The 21410-nt window shown below is 36.7% G+C and overlaps 1 protein-coding gene across 2 annotated transcripts in view; it reads right to left on the reverse strand.

Moving 5' to 3' along the window:
• Positions 1 to 20681, reverse strand: part of kcnb1 (potassium voltage-gated channel, Shab-related subfamily, member 1) — a 91405-nt gene extending 70724 nt beyond the window's left edge. The window contains exons 1-2 of one of the 2 annotated variants that reach the window (XM_088608429.1): positions 20390 to 20681; positions 18437 to 19128 (exon numbers count right to left, since the gene is read on the reverse strand). In XM_088608429.1, coding sequence (XP_088464555.1) covers positions 18437 to 19012 — 576 coding nt within the window. In that variant the 5' untranslated portion in view covers positions 19013 to 19128; positions 20390 to 20681. Of the gene's footprint in view, positions 1 to 18436; positions 19847 to 20389 lie in introns of those variants that run through there. The other variant, XM_088608430.1, reaches the window with a different exon arrangement.
• Positions 20682 to 21410: the final 729 nt, after the last annotated feature.

Below are 21410 nucleotides of genomic sequence, written 5' to 3' on the forward strand. Positions count from 1 at the left end.
ATTTGCACCAATGTTTGGTTTTTTAAATTTCAACTGAACTGTTATTGGCAATAATTACACTTGCACATTCAAAGTTGGAATGCACCTTAAGGACAAATTAAGCATTGCTGTTAAGCAAAAAATACTGTAATTAATTGAATATATATCAGTTCTGAACTGTGGATATTCATGTTCACAATCCATGCAGAACTAATGATTAAAATGAAAGTACTATAATCTATTGCAGGCAGAAAAATATACCTTGATTGGGTATATCTTTTCAGTCGTTTCTGAAGTGATTCTTTTTTAATGAAGAATTTCAACAGTCAACAATAATAATCATGGAAACAAAAAAGCATACAATGTCATGCACATGTATATTGATAAGAACAGCCTCCTAAGTCTTATCTTCTACAAGCTTCATTTGTTTTCTCATTATAGAGACCATTTTCTGCTTTAGGTCTCATTGCTACCTGCATTTCAATATACTATTGGGTCTTCTTTTCCAACCTACACCAATCAAACCTGCTTATTCTATTACAGAAGTGCACTAAAAAGGCAATTTTTGTGTTGTACATTTCCAATGCACAGTTTTATTGGTGCAACTGTAAAAAATCTCATTTTAGGACATACTGTACAGTACATTACACCCTGAATTACCTACACTTAGTCGTACCAAAAACACTATTCACTGGCGGGTATCAAAAAGAGCACGACTTATCTAATGAGCTCCTGAAAAGTCACTTAAAGCCCCACTAAAAAACTTTAAGCTTACTCAAATAAGTTAATCTTGTTGGGACGCATTATCAGATGTTAAGTTAAAAATGCAGTTGCTCATGAAATGTTTCCTGGCCTTTCTAAGACTTATTTATAGCTCTGCTGTTTTATACAGTAGCTCTTGGTTCTGGGTTTTCATTTGAGACTGGGGTCTTTCTGCTTGGAGTTTGCGTGTTCTACCCACGTCCATACGAGCCTACCTCTGATACTTCTGTCTCCTTCAATAGGTTGCTTTTGTGTCTCCAAAATGTCCTTGTGTGTTTGTGATCTGTGTGCCAACATGCAATCCCACTTGTGCCCTGTGTTCAAGTTGACATGCTTCTTATAAAAAATAAGCAGCTTTCTGATAATGGATGGATTGTGAAGAGTTTAAAGGCTGCGTGCTGAAAGACTATAGAATGAACAAATCTGCTTTTTTGCAAACATACAAGAGTATTGATGTAAACATAGCTGAACTTGCCTTAATTTGCTAAAATGGTCATGTACTGTATAGTGCAGCCCAGAGGATAACTTTGCAAATCCTGCAATGCTACGCAGGTTACAGGAGTGTATTTGTTGGGATATTATGTTCCAGTATGCACAGGCAGATGACACATTGAGCTCTAGATATCTTTGATATCACCTTAATACGGGGATGCAACTCAAGCTTTATTAATGTGGAATAAAATATTCATCAGTACTGAAAAATAAATGAGAAGGAATCACCATATGAACGTGGACTGTTTAGATGTCAGAACAGGTAGTGGTTAATTTCAGGCTGGGAAGTGGGAAAAAGACAAAGAATAATATTTCAGCTGTGGAGCTAAATAATACCGTAATGTGCCATAGAAGCGACCCATCCAGTCCAAAGGACTAGGATCTGGACTTAATGGCATTTGCCTTCCCTTGAATGAGATGTCAAACTAAGGTTTGATTACAAGCTCATTACAGATCCTGTGGCACGTTTCGAAAGAGCTGGTGTGTTATCTCTGATATCTTGGCTAAAGCCCACTCTGGGCTTATGCTACCTGGCCTTCCTAAAGTTTCCCGTTAATTAAATTGGTAAAGTAATTTCTCGCTTCTCCTCCTGTTCTGCTGTGTCGTGCTGCTGGCACAGAACGGCTGGGGAAAGGACTGATTCAGTGGCAGATGAACTGGATGCACTTTTACATGTAAAAAGCTTTGATCTCCTTTAGGATAAAAAGCACTATATAAATACTATACATTAATCTATTTTCATTAATATAAGTATCATAATTGAAATAATTACAGTAAGATCTAATCATTTTAAACATATTGCAAGTGTGCTACAATTAAGCTATACATCAGAAAAGTCCCAATCCAGATTCAGATTGTTGTAGGTTCACCTGACAATACAAAAGTGTTTCCTTGTTTTTGAAATATTTATGTTGGTGGCTTGGAAACAAGTTATAAAAAATTTGACTACTTCTGAATTCGAAGTCAGGCCAAATCCACCAGGATGCAGTATGCTGAGAATTAGCATAAACAAAAAGAAACATTCATTCACTAGCCAGCAGCCACATCACCCTGCAACTCACAACTGGAAACCCACTGAAGCTGTTCAGCTGTGCTGCTTAGACCTGTTTTTAATATAACTGTCCTACACTGCTGGCTCCTATCTTCTTGTTTAAAACAAAAAAACAGTACATGTAGTTTAAAATAAAGTGGAAATATCTGAAATGTATGGTAAGTTATGAGACACAACTGGGGAAATTCTGCCTCACAAGCATTTAAGCATTTTTGAAAAGTAAAGAGAAAACAAGTATTTTTTTTCCTATGGTTCCTACAGTATTTTCTTCTTATTATAATTGAAACTCCTAGAGTTTACAAAATTGCTCATTATATTCAAGTCTTTAATTGTACAGTATAAGTGTTTCATTGCATAACAAAGGATAGCACGTTACAGGGATTTACTGGGTCAGCACTCATTAAATGGTTCTATTTGATAACATCTAGTTTAATAATCTCTCTGCTATTTTTTAATGAAAACAACACAACCATAAGGGAATTAATGGTCAAAATAAGGATTTCACAGTTTTTCTAATAAAGAGTGTACGCCTCCAGAAAATACACAGAAGCAAAATCACTATCTAATCTGTATTCTGAGTGATTCTGGCGATTATTCCAGAATGAGTTGCACATTGATCTTGGGGAAATCAGCATTAAACACAAAAGGAGGCATTGGCTGAAACACTGGAATCATTTTCCATTCAATACACAAGCACATACATTTTACACCAATCAAAAGACAGACTCTCTCTACTTAAAGTGACAGAAGAGGAGATGACTAAGTGATTACCAGGCAGATTAAGAAGGACAAGCAAGCAACAGCCACTGTAAATAGCAAAAGACTGAAATGAAATGCTGGAGCAGAAAATAATCCCCAGTGATGAGGAACTGCAGGGTCATGGATGACTCTCACTTCTGAAGTCGTGAAGTTTATTCAGAATGACTAACCCAAAAACCGGAGTTAATACCATGAGGCACATGTGGCAAGCTTAGTAAATGAAAATCACCAGCAAAGAGCAGGGATGGACTAAAATGTCTGACAATGAAAGCATAATAAACCTTTGTGCTGTTGATGTCCTTCATACATTAAATTATACCAAAATAGGCTTGAAGAAGACAAAAAACTGTTTAAATAGCGTAACTAACTACTATAATATGAATATAAAAACAAAAATTGCTAACATTTCATTGTTATTTTAACTGATATTCATAACAATACCTTCAAATATGTACAAAATTAAGTTAATAAAACTATGTAAACTCTTAGTAATTTCACATATTTTTATGAAAGGTAAACTGCTATGGCAATTGCCAGAGAAAGTCACAATCTATTGGGCTAAACAATCTACATGAATCCATTATAATCTTCTTGAAACCACAAAGGAGCATTGAGTAATTTCTCAACAAAATTGCAGTAAAATGACAAAACACGACTGCTTCTTTGGTGTATCTAAATATGTTAAAACAACATTTTCTTATTGACCTAAAAAAGAGAACACCTATGTTTAGCTTTCATACAGTTACTTTTATCTTGCTTTAGACAAAAGCACATGTAAATAAAAATAAAAGATAATGAGTGGTAATTACCCAATTGGTGAATATTGCTTTCAAGCTTGTGCAGTCTTTATGTGCTGGTACTGCCTTTACTACAGTTGTTTATTTCAAACGTACAGGCATATTCAAGCACAGAAGTATACAACCTTGAGGATTTTGGCATTGGAAAAATAGTTATTAAGAACTGCTGTTTTGTTTACCCTAGGAAATAAATAAGAAAGAATAGACCCAAATTAATAAAAATAGATCTGAGGAGATAATAATTTTCCTAAGACCAGTAACGTGACATATTCATCCTTATTGACCATAACCTTATTGCACTACAGTTATGCTCACATTCTGTTAAAATGGGATTTGTATATTTTAATCTGTGTTCAATGTCATTACATATTGATTTAAATTATTTACTGGAGCAGTAATTCTGTGTTACATAGCATACAGGCAGCATGAATAAATGCACTATTCACTTGAAAAAGAGTATAATTAGTGCTCACGGGAAAAAAAACCCAGAAAAAGCACTTTCCCCTTGGAGTCATTTGTTAATCAATCATTGATACAATTTAGGCAACCTGTTACAATACTATTGTTTTACTCTCTTGTAGTCTGTTACTCTTTTAAAGAATCTCAGTGATGACAAAATAATTATATGGTGATGCATGGTACAATACAATATTGTAACTATATAATTTTTTTACTATTTAATCATTTCTGTCTCTTCAAAATTAAATTCTATACATGAATTAACCATCTTGATCTGTTTCAACGCATTTTGTCTGAAGGATTCCCAAATGTGTTTGTTTCATCGTAGAAAGATGATATAACATGATATAACATGCTTTATAGACTGTGGCCCTGCTTTGAGTGTGTGCGTGTCTGCGTCTGTGGGTGCCCTGTGAGACTGGCTGCCTGTCCAGAGTGTACCCTGCCTTGCACCCAGTGTTGCCTCAGATAGGCTCCAGGCCACCACAACCCTGAATGAGATAAGAGGTTATTGGAAGTTATGTAATGATGTAACATTGGTATGCAACCAGTGTATTAACAGTATCTAGCTTTTGTACTTTATTGTTCTTTAGTTTATCAATACAAGAACTAGCTATAACAAATATATTTGTAATGAAAAATGCTATTGTCAGTCTAGCCTACATACTGTAGTTAACCCCTAATGGAAGACTTCTGGTTCTGCAGCATAGGGAATTCCCTCATTCATTTTAGAATCCCTTTGGATCTTACATAAGCTGTCAGTCAATCTTTATGTTTTTTGTTTGCTTCTCTATTTCCTTGCCTGGAAAGCACATAGAAATGCTGTCAGACTTTTGAAAACATTAATTATTTGTTTGCATTCTTCAGCGAATTTCACAAAGCTTAAATGGAGGCGATAAAAATAAACAGAAAATAAAGGTTTACTGCCCGTTTTCAATTCCCTTAACAAGACTCGTGAAAAAAAACGCCTGAACGATATCAGGGTGCCCTTAAAAGGTAGGAAATGAGATTTAGAAAATTAACATATCAAGCGGACATCTCTGCTGTTTTTTGGACATATTGTATGGACAGAAAATCTGGTAATCATATGGTCATGTGGATAAAACAATTTATGAGTCTTTATATTAATCACACAAGGTCAGAAACACACCAGCTGCTCTCTGGTGTGAAGTGCCAAAAGAGTAATAGAGTTGCTGAATTATCTCAATAAGTATTCCTTTCATGGACTCTGAGCAGTAATAATAACATGTTTAATTTTATACTAACACAACAAATTCGTCTTTACTCCAAACATCAACAGAAATAAGCATTTCAGTTGCAAAATATGGGGAGTGTCAAAATATCATGCCAATATTTATCTTTCTTATTAACTGGTTTGACTTCTCAGCAAAGACAATCCGATAAGCTGTGTAAAGGTCAAGTATGCTCACAATGGATTTCGCCAGCTCGTAAATAAACCTTCAGCTTGCTGAAAAACAAGACAAATGCATTCTTGTTAAAATGACATTCGACTTTTACGATCTCCCTTCATTCATAACAGGACAGAACAGTTTAGACTTTCAAATACGAATAAATAGCGACACCTTAGAACAAGACACATCTAGAGTGAAAAATAGCTGAAGATCACATTAGTTAGCAAACACATTAGATGGAATATAAATGATTGCACAGATGTTTCTGTTTGATAATGAAATAATATTAATACATTCTATTAATATTACTATATAAGCGTATGTTGACACCCCATAATGCGGTTCTAAAGTAAAATTAGCTACGGTAAATATAATGTCCAACACGTATTCTAATATCAATAAACTAAGAAGTGCAGCGCTTGATTAAACTTGCTTCAGATAAATTTTCATAAAGTAATTTTATGCAGTATTTTATTATTCTGTATCAGTTCAATATGGAAAGTTTACACTAAAAGTAAAAAAGCAAAACATGCAAAGCAGCTTGTTATATGTTAAATAGCAATCAATACACGCCCATGTAATTCAGTTTCAGCTGATACTGTCACATGGCGTGCAGCATTTGTTAGCAAGAGTATTTGCATCAAAGAAATTAAAACAGCTGGATACGCGACTTAGAAATTACAAGGAGTTTACAAACTCTAATCTGATGATTACTGAGACATCCTGTACAATGCACATCCATAGGCATTATGGTTACACAATTATTTTTTTTGTTAGTAATTTAAAAATTCTCCTAGAAGATACCATGATGAGCCCACTCACCAAATTCTTTACGAACGATGAATTAATAGAAGACTCATAGTGTCTCTCACTCTGCACTGCAAGAGGCAATTCCATTTTAATTCTTGTGATCAATGTTATTGCCTAAGGCCTAGATTCTGTAATGCATATTTAAAATGTATTTTATATACATATTAAGATAGTGAGTACATGCAAATTTCTCAAGCTCTTTACCTATTTTAAATGGGGGATCACCAAATTGATTGATTGTCTAGGGAGCTCATACTATCTGTTAGGTTAAGCATTCACAAAAACAAGACTGTATACTTCTCAGAGTAATGGATTGTTATATTGGACACGCAAATAGACATAAAGTGAAAGCAAACAAAAAAAAGTATTATCCTATCCTGATATACAGTAATGTATACTCGCTAAATTGTTGCTGGGAAAGAAAGAAAAGAGTAGAGTAATAACACTAAGGCAAAATTGATTAGTTCCAGCATACCAAAAAGTCAAGCTTCCAATTTCGGACAGGCAAAATGACATTTGAAATACATACAAATACAGTATAGTTTAACTATGAATCTAGTTATTAAAGTCTTACTTCTGAGCTGCATTGCACATTAATACAAAGAACATAACAAAATGGTAATTTGCCAGTTTGGAATTGACCCCAGACTCTCGGATCAAACAGCTTTTTGCAAAGCAGAATACTTGAAAGATTCTGGGAGAAAAGTGCAGAAATGCTTGCATTATATCTGATGGGACTATATTTGCTACTGATATGATGCAAGGGCTTTCAGAGCTTTTATCCAGATTTTATCCAGGTTTTATTCCCAAGGCCTTTAACTATAAGTGGATTATAAAATGCTTTTTTTAAATTGGTGTTATTTAAGGTAGCTGAAATCATTCTCAGATTCTTTTGCTTTCATCAAAAATGCTTACGACTTGTCTTTCTGAAAACAATCCGAAAGGATTCACATGAAAGAAGGCAATTCTTCCTGTCTCTTGATCTCAAGAAGCTCAAGAAACAGTCCAGGTTGTTGTTTTCTTTAAAAGCACATGGAGGGTTCTTCCATTCTGTCAGAGATCTGAGATCTAACCTCCTATGCTTATTTCTGAATATGCTGGATTGGTCAAACTTTAGGCATGCTTGTCATACATATTGATAATGTGCTTGTTCCAAAACCCAATCTCATTAAAAAACACAAAGTAAACAATAATGACTCACGACTTATGTAAATCCAAATGTACCTAAAAAGTTGCTCCCATAATCAGTCTTGTTCTGCATTGCCTTGCGTTTGTATCTTCTCTAACATTTGTTTTCTGCAATGGTTTCCTGTGTGTTTGCAGTGTTATGTTCAGTCAAGGATGAAAAGCGTTCTATTAATGTGAAAGGTTTGCAAAAGCTGCTACATGACTGTGCAAGTCTGCTGCTAAATGTACTTTTACTCTGCAAGAGTACAGTTAAATTATTAGCAATTTAAGTACTGTACCATATACTGTAATAATATAGCAATAGTATTGTTTTGTATTATTTTTGCCAATTCGTTTTCTAATACCATGGGGGAGCAGGAGCCTATCCCAGCAAGCAACAGGTGCAAGGCAGGATACTCCCTGACTGGTCTATCTCAGGGCAGACACATGGATGAACACACACCAGGGTCAATTTTTGTAGAAGCCAAAATAACCTACCAGCATATGGAGAAAACCCACGTGAACACGAGGAGAACATACAAACTCCAAGCAGAGAGCACCTAATGAATTAAACCCAGGACCTAAGTACTGTGAGGCAGTAATTTTAACCACAACACAACAGTGCCATGTATTATTGCTGTTGTACTAATAACTGTTCTGACTTCTGGAAACTCTGGTCTACATACTGTAAGGTTGTGTGAATACCTGAATCATTTTAAATAATGTTTAAGCACATTAGTAAAGTCAAACCACACACCTTTGTTTTACAAGGTCACAAGCACTACCATTTACTGCAGAAAAGGGGCAAATCTTTGTGAAATGCTTGCTTGCAAGGGAAATGAATATGACAGGCAAAGAAATGTCTTAAAAGGTTTACGTTATCCTAAACAACAGCAAAACAAAACATCAAAAGCCTCAGGCAGAGGAATTAAATAACAATTTAAGATAACATTTCATTTCACTGATATGTGGCGGAGGACAGTGAAAGGTTTGTTTTAACAGGGACGACTCTATTGGAGACATTACCTGGAAATGAAATCAGGACAATGTGACAGACAAATGTAGTTAAGTTGTTCTGAATTTACATACAATATTTTCAATATATATTTTTTTAAAGAAAGTATTAATTAAAATTTTGCATACCCACTGAATTGTGGATAGCCCATTTAATAAGCTTGGCTTACTGCTACCAACCCTGCGCCAGCATGCGGGGGGATAGACTCTTCCCTGACCCCTCTGCAGAACGACTCTCCATTCACCACTCTGCGATCTCCAGGGTTCCTTCAGCATAGCTGGGTATGACTGGAAGAGCAATGCATCTCCCCCTGACAGCATTGCAAACCTAGCAAGGGTTGATTCAAGGGAAACTGGTGGTAAACCGCAAGTTCGGGATTTATATTAAAACTCACTCAACCTTTTCAATGCTTCTGTAGGTCAGAGGTGGGCAGACCTAGTCTTGGTCCTGGAAGGCTTGTGTGTCTCCTAGCTTTCATTCCAACTCAGTTCTGAACAAGCTACACCAGCTGGTTACTGACTGAAATGAGCCAACTTAACAGCCACTCCCAGCTCTACAGGTGCTGCTGCTTTAAAGAGACCTCAGAACCCTGCAGGATCAGGACTGCCTACACCTGTGCTAGGGCAGCTGGGTGGCTGCACTTGGGAAATATCAGACGGAGCATGCTTGAACTGGCCAGACTATCACTGTGGCTCACCCAGCTCTCCAAGGAAGCCTGAACAGTTTGAGACAGTCCTATACTGTACGTGCTCAATCAGCATTTTCTCCTGAAATATGTTCACCCTGCTGTGCACAAATGTTATTTTATACAGCAGTAATTCTGGTCCATAAAATTATTAAACATCCAATTAAAGATTAAATTAATTAAAATCCAATTACATTTAATGTTACTTATCCTGCCCTCGTTAGTCATGGTGAAATTGTACCGTCATTAAACTTTTACCAATATTTTCAGGACACTCCGTATTGTTTGTCTTATAAAAAGTGCTTTTGGAAGGATTTTATATGACTGGAAATTTGGAATGTTGAAACCTGTAGGTTTTTTTGTTTATTTTACAGAGCCAGGGCTTTAAATTGACCCATTTTGAATTTCATATCACTACCAGTAATCCATACGCGAGTCAGGAGAATTAAAGATTAAGGAATTTGCTCCAGACACACTGTCCACCCTTGATTTTGTTTTGTTGTACCTGGTGAAAATAATTAATCCCCAGAGGACAGAGTGTACCCGCATCGATACTGCCAGGCTTGTCTAGGCACCAGTTTAAGGAGGGGTTGCTCCTGCATCAACCTATTTTTTCCACCATGGCCTTTACAATTGCAGAGACCGATAGGTTTCTCTGCAAATGCATAGTCTTCTCTTTAGAATAAAATGTCTTATCACACTAAATTTTAGACTTGTGCCACCGCCAATCTCTGTTTTTTTTTTTTTATTTGTTTCTGTGCTTGACCGGCTTTTCTGCAAACCCAATTGTCACTTATGGATTCCTCACATTGTAAGCAGAATATGGTATTTTAAGAAAACATGCCCTGTTGTTTATGTGCACTGTTGGTAAGAGCTGCCATCTTTAAAAGAGCAGGACATATTTTATGCTGAAGTAATTAACGTGGCAGCATTGTTAGCGAGCTGCTGGCAAAGAGTGTTCCAACAATTTTACTACATACCTGTACCTACATAATGACCTTTGTAAGCATCATCATGGTTGCAAATTCTAAACAGTAATAAATCCCTTATAAATGGTCATTTATGGCCCCTAAATATTTTAGCTTAAATACTGCTTCAGTAGCCAAATGCTTTTTCACATAAATTTTAGCTCTGCAATATTCCCCGGATTATTTAACAGCTACAGCAACACATTTAGTGACCACTGGACTGGAACTCCATTTAACATTTTCCTTTTAAGCTAATTACATATTGATATACGTACATCTACAGTCCTGTGGAGGTTGCATTTGTTTGTGAGATGGGCTTGGCAGGGAAATGAAAAAAAAGGAAACGAGATCAAATGTGCCAGCATCTGTAATTACTTGATGTGTATTTTAAATGTTACGGAAATACAGCACTTATTTAATGCATTTCAGCATTACCTATTCATTTGAGCTTTGCTTTTTAGCTTTAGTGGGGTAACAAACTGTTCTTCATTTGTCTGTACACTATTTCTACTGATATATTGCAAAAAACCTAAGAACTGATAATCCCTTCAGTTCACACCGCTATTTGCACAACTGTGAAGCCAAACACCTTCACAATATTGACTTCTTTTTAACTTTTTTTCTTTTAAAGATATTCTTCTAACAAATAATAGAAGAGAATTTATCTTAAGTCTCCGTAATTTACTAAATAAAAAAAAAATTGTACAACATTTAAGCTGGATGGTGGGTGTACTGTATACAGTATAGTGGTGAAAACATTCAAAGCCATTTCTCATTTCCTGGTCAAGCAGCTATTCATAGTTGCCATGGAGACAATTATTCAGCATATTCAGGAAATTACAAATCATGGGAAAACCACCTTGGAGGTTGATTCACCAGATATCACAAGTTAAAAAATATGGACCACCACTTGACTTGACTTACTGCACAAATAATCAACTAGGGATTGGTTACGGCACATTTCTGCGCACTCTTTTACGTTATATAATTGATCTTTTTATTCCATGGAAATGCTAATCAGCTTAGCATAGAAAGGGGAAAGACAACATACAATACATATGCTTTGCAGAATGTGCACTCACTGTGAGGCCACCCACTTCTTTCCACAGTACAAGGATTGAGGCGGAGAAGCTGACACTGCTCGCATTAATATAACACTGCAAGCTCAGTCACTGTTCTCTGGAAAAATGGTTGACATCTTCTCCATCCAGCCCAAACTGGACTCTACCGTCACACACCTCTACCGACCTTGGGAGCTGGTCACAGGCGGCTCATGACATAACCCTGTTGTCAGAACAGTGCTCTGCACAGTCCACATTCTGAGCAGAGATCCTTTAGCATTAAGCCACATAAAGATCAACCAATCAACCAATTTCTCCAACATCCTATGGACATAAATAATACCTCCAGGCACTTCCCACAAATGACAAAAACAATATTTGATTACACATTATAAGTCAGATTGAACTAACATGTAGAAGGAGAATAATGAAGAACTATTCCTGATATCGCCAAAAAATCACTTTTCAAAAAAACAAAGACAGAGTGCAGGACACATTAGTGAGCGGATAAATAGAGAGGGATAAGGAGGTGCTAATCCACGCAGAGTTTGTAATATCATTGCAATTCTGTTTAACTGTTTTTCAAGAAAATAAATGCAATAGTGATGATGCCAACTCAATGCAGGCCAGCATGCTGATCTCCTGTGACAGCCCAAAGCAAAGACAGTGTTCCTGTCTCACAATGATGTTTTAAATAAATGTCCAATAATCTGGTTGTACTGTAAATGTTGTGTTTATTTTATTTGCTTCGGTAGCACTGTAATTCGTCAGTCATGCCAATAAAGCTTTTTGAATTTGAATTTGAAGAGTGAGATCACACTGATAATCCAAGGTACATTTCCTTTTCATTTTTTTAGGTAGCAAGAACCCAAACCTCAAGACAGAAGAATTACAGACTACTCGACATACAGTAACTGGTCTGAAAGGCAGGGGCTGACAGTGTAAGTATACAACACTGTAAAAGGTCCCATTGCAGCAATAATACGCCATTAGCATTAAAAAGGTATACATATCGATTTTAAATCTCCTCCCTAAATTGCTTTAGCACATTAGTTAAAAATGTTTACCACAATGCTCTTTGCTGCAGATGCAATTATAGAAAACAAGCACCAATCTCTGAGACATTTCTTTGGAAAAGGGTGGCATTGGTCTCATATAATTCACTCTGAACATCAAACAGGCTTTTGCTACAAAAAAGCTTACCCACAGGGGTGCAGTCACTATTTACATACCATGTCAGCATGTCAGCTGAGGTTGAGAAATTCTCAAATGATCTGAATCATTTGAAATCATCACTTAAAAGTCGGTAATGGAATTCACCTTTGTAAATTACATCTGAGGGAAAACCGTACTCTTTACTTCCCTGTATAAGAGTACAATATCACCTGAAGAACCCAGAAGCCAGTTTAACCAAGACTTTATTTATGTTTTGTGTGAGTTTTGGTAATTTGTATAGCTTGTTACATTATGTGGTAACTTTGCAGTTCGATATAATCTAATCATTGGAATTGTACAGAAGATGCAAAAAATGTTTCACACTACACACAACACAAGAAAAAAGCATGATGTTCTACCTACTAATTCTCCCAAAAGGAATTTTAGATTTACGAGCAAGTCCTTCAATTCTGATGGGATTTTCTGCTCTTCCTCTTTAGGAAGACTTCAGATGCTATTTTAATAGGATAGTTAATAGACCTGTGCTGTGTGATTGCTTTAGCATCTCAAGAGGAAGGCCTCCTTAGCATTCTTAGTAGCATACTTTAACTTATGCATGTGAAAAAATCAGTAACCAGGGCAAGACATTTCAGACAAACATCATCTACTTTAAAAAATACCCCATGCCAGGCCATCAACACATTGACCTTTAAACACCATGCATACAGAAATCTTGCTGCTTAGAAAATTCAGCTAATTCTTATAAAAAAAGCAATATATACTTTCCTATATATTTTAGATGGAAAACTAACATCCCAACATACTATTTCTGAACAGTATGTACACTTAATAGGAAATGACCAAGAAAAGGACTCACTCAAGAATACATACTCCACCCTTAAGACAGACAGACAAAAGGGACAAGCAACAGTTTAAAATGTTTGCAAGGACATCTGATTCCAAAACAGTAACTGGCAACAAACCTGGCGCACAATACTTTGCTTTGTGTTTTTTTTTCCGATCCTACAGTGCTGTTGTTTCTTGAATAAACTGTGCCAGCGCCATTTAAAATAGTAAAAGCAGTGACAAGATCCATCCAACCCATTTTCAAACAGCTTCATCCAATACAGGGATGTGGGGCAGCCGAAGACTATCTCTTGGCAAGAACACTGTGGACAGGACACCCGTCCATCACAGAGCAGTGCAGATGTTTTGTTTTATTCTTAGTATGCAGAAACAGAACAGGTGGCTCAGTGGGAAAGAGGAGCCATCAGCATTCTGTACTGTATTCCAACAAAACTGAACTGCAAATTTGCATTAGAGATGGGTATAATTTTAAATGTTGTACAGGCAAGAATCATTAATGCACACTGTAAAAAGGCCTTAGGAAATCTGGGCGAAACCACATTCTGGTTGTTGATGCTACTGAAATTTCAAGAAGAGCACCTGCAACAGTAATTAAGCAACTGTATTCCTGGGCCATGGCACTGGTCTAATTACTACAAATGAATTAAAAGGCTGCTTTGGTATAGTTTATGAGACTTACCCTTTTAGAACCTTTGACTGTTACCCACTTAAAAAGAAAGTGTGTCTATGCCCTCTTTATAAAAACTCTAAAAAGGCACAAAAGCAGATGTAAAACAAGAAAGAGACTTAAATCTCAGCACCATTTTCCTGTATGTAAGTAAAATAACCAGTGTTTACTTTTGATATGTTGTTATCCTGCTTTCTGTATTTGACAAAAGTAGTATAATAGTTATCTGAGTAATTTTTTAAAATTTTTAAAATTTGCTCAGAAAATTAATCGTTCAATTTTGCTTCCATAATTTTAGGTTAAAAAATGATGTGCTTACCCCAAAAAGTAGCTGGAATCTAGATTCCATAAATGATATCATGTAATGAGTTATGCACATCCTAAATGTGGAAACCTTTTGTTTTACAGACAGTAGATCAGCAATGAGGATTATTTGATGGGAACCTTTTGCTAAGGTTAGAAAAGCACTTGCTGTAAAAGAACTGTAAAGGCTCCAGGCAAGAAAAGACTGATATTTGTAAGTCCATTAACTTCTAGGTAAGAAGGCAAGTAGATCATACGACTGATAGGATTGGGCTGATATGCATGAAGATGCACTGGTACCATCTGGAATTTTGACACATTCTGGCATCTCATCTAATTACCATGTTTCACATGATTACATCCCAAACCGTTTCACTGTGGGAAGCCAAAACTGCAATTCTACGCACACTATGCCATACAGTAGATGTCTGAAGCAGGACACATGAATGATATAATTACCTCATTATTTAAAAAAAAATTGATTGTGGGATTTAATCGCATGGTTGTACAAGGGCTAGAGCTGCTATCTCATAGCTCTGTGTCCAGCATTTGATTCTGCATGAATGCATATTCTGTGTGGAGTTTGTAAGTTATCACCGTTTTCACAGACATGCTGCCTAGTCTATCTGCAATCTCTGTATTGTCCCTTTGTGCATGCCCTGTGACAGATGAGCATCCATAAAGGCTTGTAGTCCAGCCTTGCACACTACTCTTCCAGGAAAGTCTCTGAGTTACAACCACCCTTACCAGGAATAAGCAGCTTTCTACTGATGGTCAGAATGTAGGTTTTGTCAAAATAGTAAATATATGTTGTAGTTTTATATAAACACAATTTTGATGTACCACTTAAGAAGACTTTTACATTAATTTTACCAAGATGCACAGAGGTTCAATCAAATTACAGCTTCAGTTTACCTTAATGAAAAAGTATCACTTCACCCTATTATTATTTCATTATTATTATGATTATTATTATTATTATTATTATTATTATTATTATTATTATTATTATTATTATTATTTTAGGGACCTGGAACTTAATGAATGTTCAGATTGATTTTAATGTATACCGTGTTTCTAATTTTAACTGCTTTTGGATTCCAGGTCAAAGACAAACAGAAAGACAGGTAAATAAAAAGATTGAATAGAGTAATATTCATTATTTTGAAAACAGAATAATTCTAACATGCAATTTTATAAATAAAACACAGTCAGAAAGTAAAAACTGTTTACGTAGAAGCTGTCATTATAAATAGAATATTTTCTCTACCTCCCATCATCATATGTCTAGATATGTTTAGATATTATATTGAGCTTCAGTATTAGAATCATTGCATTTGAAAAAAATAATCAAGTCAAGAAAGTGTATATGACCAGAAAGAAGATTCTTTCTGTCTCCTCTAAATACCTCTTGCACTAGAGTTTGGAAAGAAGCCCTCTTTAGTTTGGATTTTAGACTGGCTACTACTGTAGCATATCTGATGAAGAATAATGAGTTGTGGTGCTGCCTTTTGGTTTGCATTTTGTGTAATGAAATCATTTAAATCACTATTCCTATAGTTTATAGTTTACATTCCTAATCTATAACAGGCCCTGGTGCCATATCAAGGAGTTTACTAGGACACTTGACTAGATAATTCACCTGCTCCATGTTCATATGAAGGTAATATCAGCGAGTTCCTAAATTTTGACTCTTTTTTAGTTTAGTGTGTGATACCAGCCATTGGATGTTCACATTCTGGGCTGGTGGTGGTGAATGAGGGTACAATCAATGCACTAATATTATCAATTAGGCGTTTCTTCTAATATTAACTAGTCTAAAGTGAGCAGTACTGTGATAAGACAAACCATTTCAGCACACTCCATATGTACAGCATGTTTACAAGGAAAAACAATCAAAATATCACAGCTCCACCACTGTCTTGCTAATCACATAGACATGTTTTTAACACCATTGATTTATTTTTCACTGCAAAGTTGTATTCCATTAGGTAATAGTTAAATAACCCTTTCAGTTCTTCAGAAGAAGTAGTCAGTATTCCCCGGTAGTGAGTTAGACCATGCACATAGTGTGCAAATGTTGGTATGCCCCCTTTCTGTACTGTATATCTGTTGCTACTGAAATACAAATTATTAGCTCGGTTTAAATGATGTTTACAGTAATCACACGAAAAACTCCCCCAGAGCAAAACCTTCCATCTAGGATAAAAAAAAATAGAAAAATAGATACATTGATTTAATGCATGAATTATGTGGATTTGAGATTTTTTCATCAACATTTTCCTATAGGCTTTTCTGAAGTCCTGTACCTTAAAGGAACTGAGGTTAGCTGTTTCAGATTAGTGCTTAAAGCAATTTCAATTGGAGGACAGTAGTACAATATGAAATGTGACTTCCATTTGTTCAAGGCAAAGTATGACAAATGTTCGGTCAAAAACAAGCTAAAATTGTACGGATCTTACACTGAACAATCACATCACATAAAGCAACAATTACGTACAGGATGATACAAGGATAGTGCTTTTCCAACAAAGTATACACTAGCATCCATTTTGTTAGTCTCACTGCCTGCCTTAAAATGTCTGGATTATCAACAAATTCAACATGTGGACCTGCTGATAAGGCTGACAAAGCTCACGCTGACAGCAATACCTCAGCATACTAGATGAAAATACTCAATCTAATTGAATCCTTTATTTAATCAAATAAGTCAGTTGTGAATAATTGCTCATTTACAATGATGACCTGGAGACTAATTTTACATAGCAAGGCTTTTACGAGAGATATTTTTAGTTAAGTACCTTGCTCGATGGTCCAACAGTTGCCTCTCACACAGCACATCACCCCCCTACGCCCCAATCCAGGGGTATAATCAATACTTCACCCTACAGCCCCACCTTTGTTTGGTCATGCAAACATATGTGAACTCAGGATTTTACAGCCTATTTCTAAAAGTGCAGCATCACATTCTGCAAATACGAAAAAGACCCTGGCTGTATTTCTATTTCACTGTAGAATTGTTTTTACAGTAAGTGATTAACATATTCACAACAGTATTATGCTGCACTGTGAACTGTTTTACGAAAACATTAATATTCTTTGTTTTAATGTTTTATAAAACATACATAGTATAATATATTAACTTTAATAGAAAATGTATTGTCAAGGACAATTATTCTGTGGGGAAACATTCCTAATAATAACTCAAAGTGAAACATTTTACTTCATTGTTTGCTCATAAACGTTGACTTAACGATTTATACAGAGGGTTTTTTAATTTTTTTATAGTGGTCGTGTTTAATATGTTTTAGAAGTTCTCATTGCTCTACAGTATAAAACTGGCCACGTTTTAAATAATTTTTCAAACAATCCTTTACATTCATACATCTAGTAACGTGGTATAATACCGAATGGATTTTAAAATCGTATAACGAGCTCTGAAGCACTTAAATGTTGCCATGAACTTTATGAAAATTATGATAAACCCTATCGCATTGTATAATTAGTAACAATAATACACAATAACAGTTTTTACGCTAAAGAAATCATACCAAATACGTTTCTAGTCTTCTAATCATTCCATTTTTTATAACAAAATGAAATCGCTTCGTTTTCAAACTCTTTTAAACTGTTTCACAATCATTACATACAATATACAGGTCTGTTAATAAGCACTTGACATATGCGATGAGCATGCTATTGATAAAGATTACAAAAAATGTCTTTAAAGGAGCAACAGAGCTATTTGAGCGCTGATGGGGAAACACTGGCCCCGAAACACACATAAGACGTTTTGACTATAATTAATACCTTGCATGACCTGTGATGAAACTGGCACTACGCGAAGTTTATTGTAAGCGGCAAAATGCGTCCACTACGTTGCAATTCATAACGTTAGGCTAGACGCAATTTAACTATAGATGCACACGTGAACTACTTTTAGTCGAAAATTGAACACCCACACAACATTTTAGGAAGACTTTTGTTTCCGTAAGAAAAGATAAGGGATAGCAGGAATTTTAATTACCTTGGCTGCCACTGAGGAACTTGGTTTTTCCAGAAGATCCCAAAGTTTCTTTCTTTTGTCCGCACAACATGTGTTATCAAATTCCTCGCCCTCTCTTTCCCTTAAGGTTTCGGCCTCTCGTTTCAGCTCCTCGTTCATTTGCTCCTTTTTCTGGTGGTATCTTGCCTGGCAGCAGGACTCCAGGTAAATCTCGTCGACACCCCAGTAGTCCAGTTCTTGACTGAAGGACAAAGCGCACATCTCCTCCATCATGTGCAACTTGCCGGTGCGGTAAAAATTCAAAATCGAAGTGAATGCCCCGGGGTGTCTGTCAAAAAAGTATTCATTATCCTCCAAATTGTAGTCGTCGCATATTTCCATTATTGAATCGTGGGTGTTGCAGTCTCTAAGTTTCCCGAGTCTTGTGCGAGGTAATCGGTCTAACGTTCTCCATAGAACTTCATGAGGCTGCCCACCAACGTTCAGTCTCACCCTCCGAGAGCAAGCCTTGCTCCTTATGATATCCACCGGCTCCGGAGGCAAAGAGGCAGTTGATCGAGATCCCGTTTTATTCATCCCTGCATTCGTTTTCTCCATTATTATTTTTTCAAAAAAATAAGGCCGGCTACAATTAAGTTCTCACAGTTCAAAACAAAGGATCCCGGGGAGAAGTTAGTGCCTACATTTGCGCTTGTTTACATCCATTCCTGCAGCTGAGAGGGGGGGAAGAAAAGAGAAAGAATATCAGTGGCACTTTCTAAAATGGAGACCAAACCCAGATGACCTACAAAACTGGGAAAGAACATTTCTCACGCAATGTCAGGTGGTTTATCCACTAATCAGAGGAGCAAGTAGATCATTTAATCTGCTCTAAGAACCACAGCAGATTTCTCTGCCCGTCTCTCGCCGGGCTGGGGGAAATGCGCCTTGTGCATTGAGCTCTACCAGTGAGAGCTGTCCACTAGAGTAGTGCTGAAACTGCAGCCTCCCCGAAACTGAAAGGCTGTTTTCCCTCTTGCAAACCACCAGTTCCCTTCGGAAACCGCTTTGCCTTTCAGCGCCGAAACCGTCGAACTGCTCCTGTAACAGTCAGAGCCGTCGCCCCTTATTGTAAGAAGACTCTTCTTGGACTGATTGCCCCTAATGCGATAATAACACCTCTAACACCTATGCACTGTTTGTTTTTGTTTGAATATCCAAACGGGAAGGAAACCCCCTCCGTCACTGCGAGAAAACACTGAAATCACGCACGTACTTTGACAAGCAGCACGTTATTATTTTAAAAATAACATCGTTTGCTATGTTACGCTTGCGAAGATAACATGAAATCGCTTATTTTCTAACATTTGTAGCACACTGATAATTGTGATAAGTCACTGCCCGCAAGGCAAATGAAAAACACCGTGTCACATAAATTAAGATCATTTTGAAATCAGACGCTTTTAATCGGCTCCAGATGGTTAAGAAGATGACAAAATACGCCATTCTCGATGGAAGGGTAAATGTTGAAAACAATGTAATTTTAGGCATGATACTAAAAAGCGTTTCATTCCCTGGTAAACCTGGCACCAAGTGTTTTTTTTTTAATACGGCTGTGTCAGCACTGAGTTTTTGTGTTGTCTAGGTCAACAAATCTTCAATTCAAACTAACGCAATACACAAAGATAGCCAGTCCCAAGCTACACTGGGAGAAACGACTACAGAGAAGGATACATTTGATTGAAACGGGGCAAGAATAATATTAAATTGTAATCCCTTCACACATAATGCACTTCTTCTCAAACGGGTGTCAATGGCATTTAACATCCTTCCTTTTAGGAGCTTCCCATGGGAATATGATGATGAGACAGATGGCAACAAAACCACCGGTAGATTATGGTGCTTGATGCCATCGACACTACCTTGATAACAGAAACTACAAATACGTCACTGAGAAAAGGGGATTTTCAAACCTCTGCGAAAGCGACCACATACCTCCTTTAAAGCATGAGCTCCGGAAGACGAAATGAATGAGGACTGAAGAATCTTGAGTTGAAGATACAAAAAAAAAAACCCGTCAATGATTATTTGCACAATAAATAACCCTTCATGTTTAAACCGGCTCTTAAAGTTGTTCCCTTCATTCCATAGCTCTTGAATGGGTAGTGCAAAAAATATCGTCAGTCCCCATTTCTTGTCTCTGCCCTTTAATGGAGATCAACAAGTCTGGTCTGGACCTGGAAGGCTTCCCCCTACATGATTTCAGTGTTTGTGCGTTAGGGACGGGAGTAAGGCAAGCAGGAGCCCGGGTCTGCGGTAAGGAAGAGAACTGCAGCTCCACCGTCAGGCTCAAGTGAGGAGATAAGCGAGTTAACCATTTCTTGACCGAGTCGTGGCGAAGGTGCCAGGAATCACAATTTCACAGGGAAATGCAGCACGGCTTTTTACTATACACGCGTCGGACTTCAAATGGATTTCCGTTTAAGTGTTACGAATAAAATGTTGGATGCTGCAAAATAAAACCACTAAAAGGGAGGCTACTATTAGTATTGGAGCAGTGGCACTGTGGCTAAGGATCTGTGCCTGTGGCTAAAAGGTTGCTGGTTCAAATCTTGCAGCTGGCAGGGGAATCCTACTCTGTTGGGACCCTGAGCAAGACCCTTAACCCCAGCTGCTCCAGGGGTGCTGTATAAATGGCTGACCCTGTGCTCTGACCCCAAGCTTCTCTCTCCCCATCTGTGTGTCTTGTGGAGAGCAAACTGGGGTATATGAAAAGACAAATTTTCTCTTTATTAGAATAGTGTAACTACTATATTATCACTAGCCAACTAGATACTGTAGGTAAAAGTTATTTAAATCTATATTCTCATCTTACAGCATTTCCTCCTCAAATTCTGAGTTTTTTTAACAAAACAAATTTTGAATAGAGTATACTCAAAGAATGTGTGGGACATGATCTTTGTTTTCTTTTAGATGCTGTATACACCAGCAATGAGAATGTTCTTCATAATCAGAA

This window comes from Lepisosteus platostomus, chromosome 15 (assembly GCF_059453375.1).
Source record: "Lepisosteus platostomus isolate fLepPlt1 chromosome 15, fLepPlt1.hap1, whole genome shotgun sequence".
Classification (NCBI taxonomy): Eukaryota; Metazoa; Chordata; class Actinopteri; order Semionotiformes; family Lepisosteidae; genus Lepisosteus; species Lepisosteus platostomus.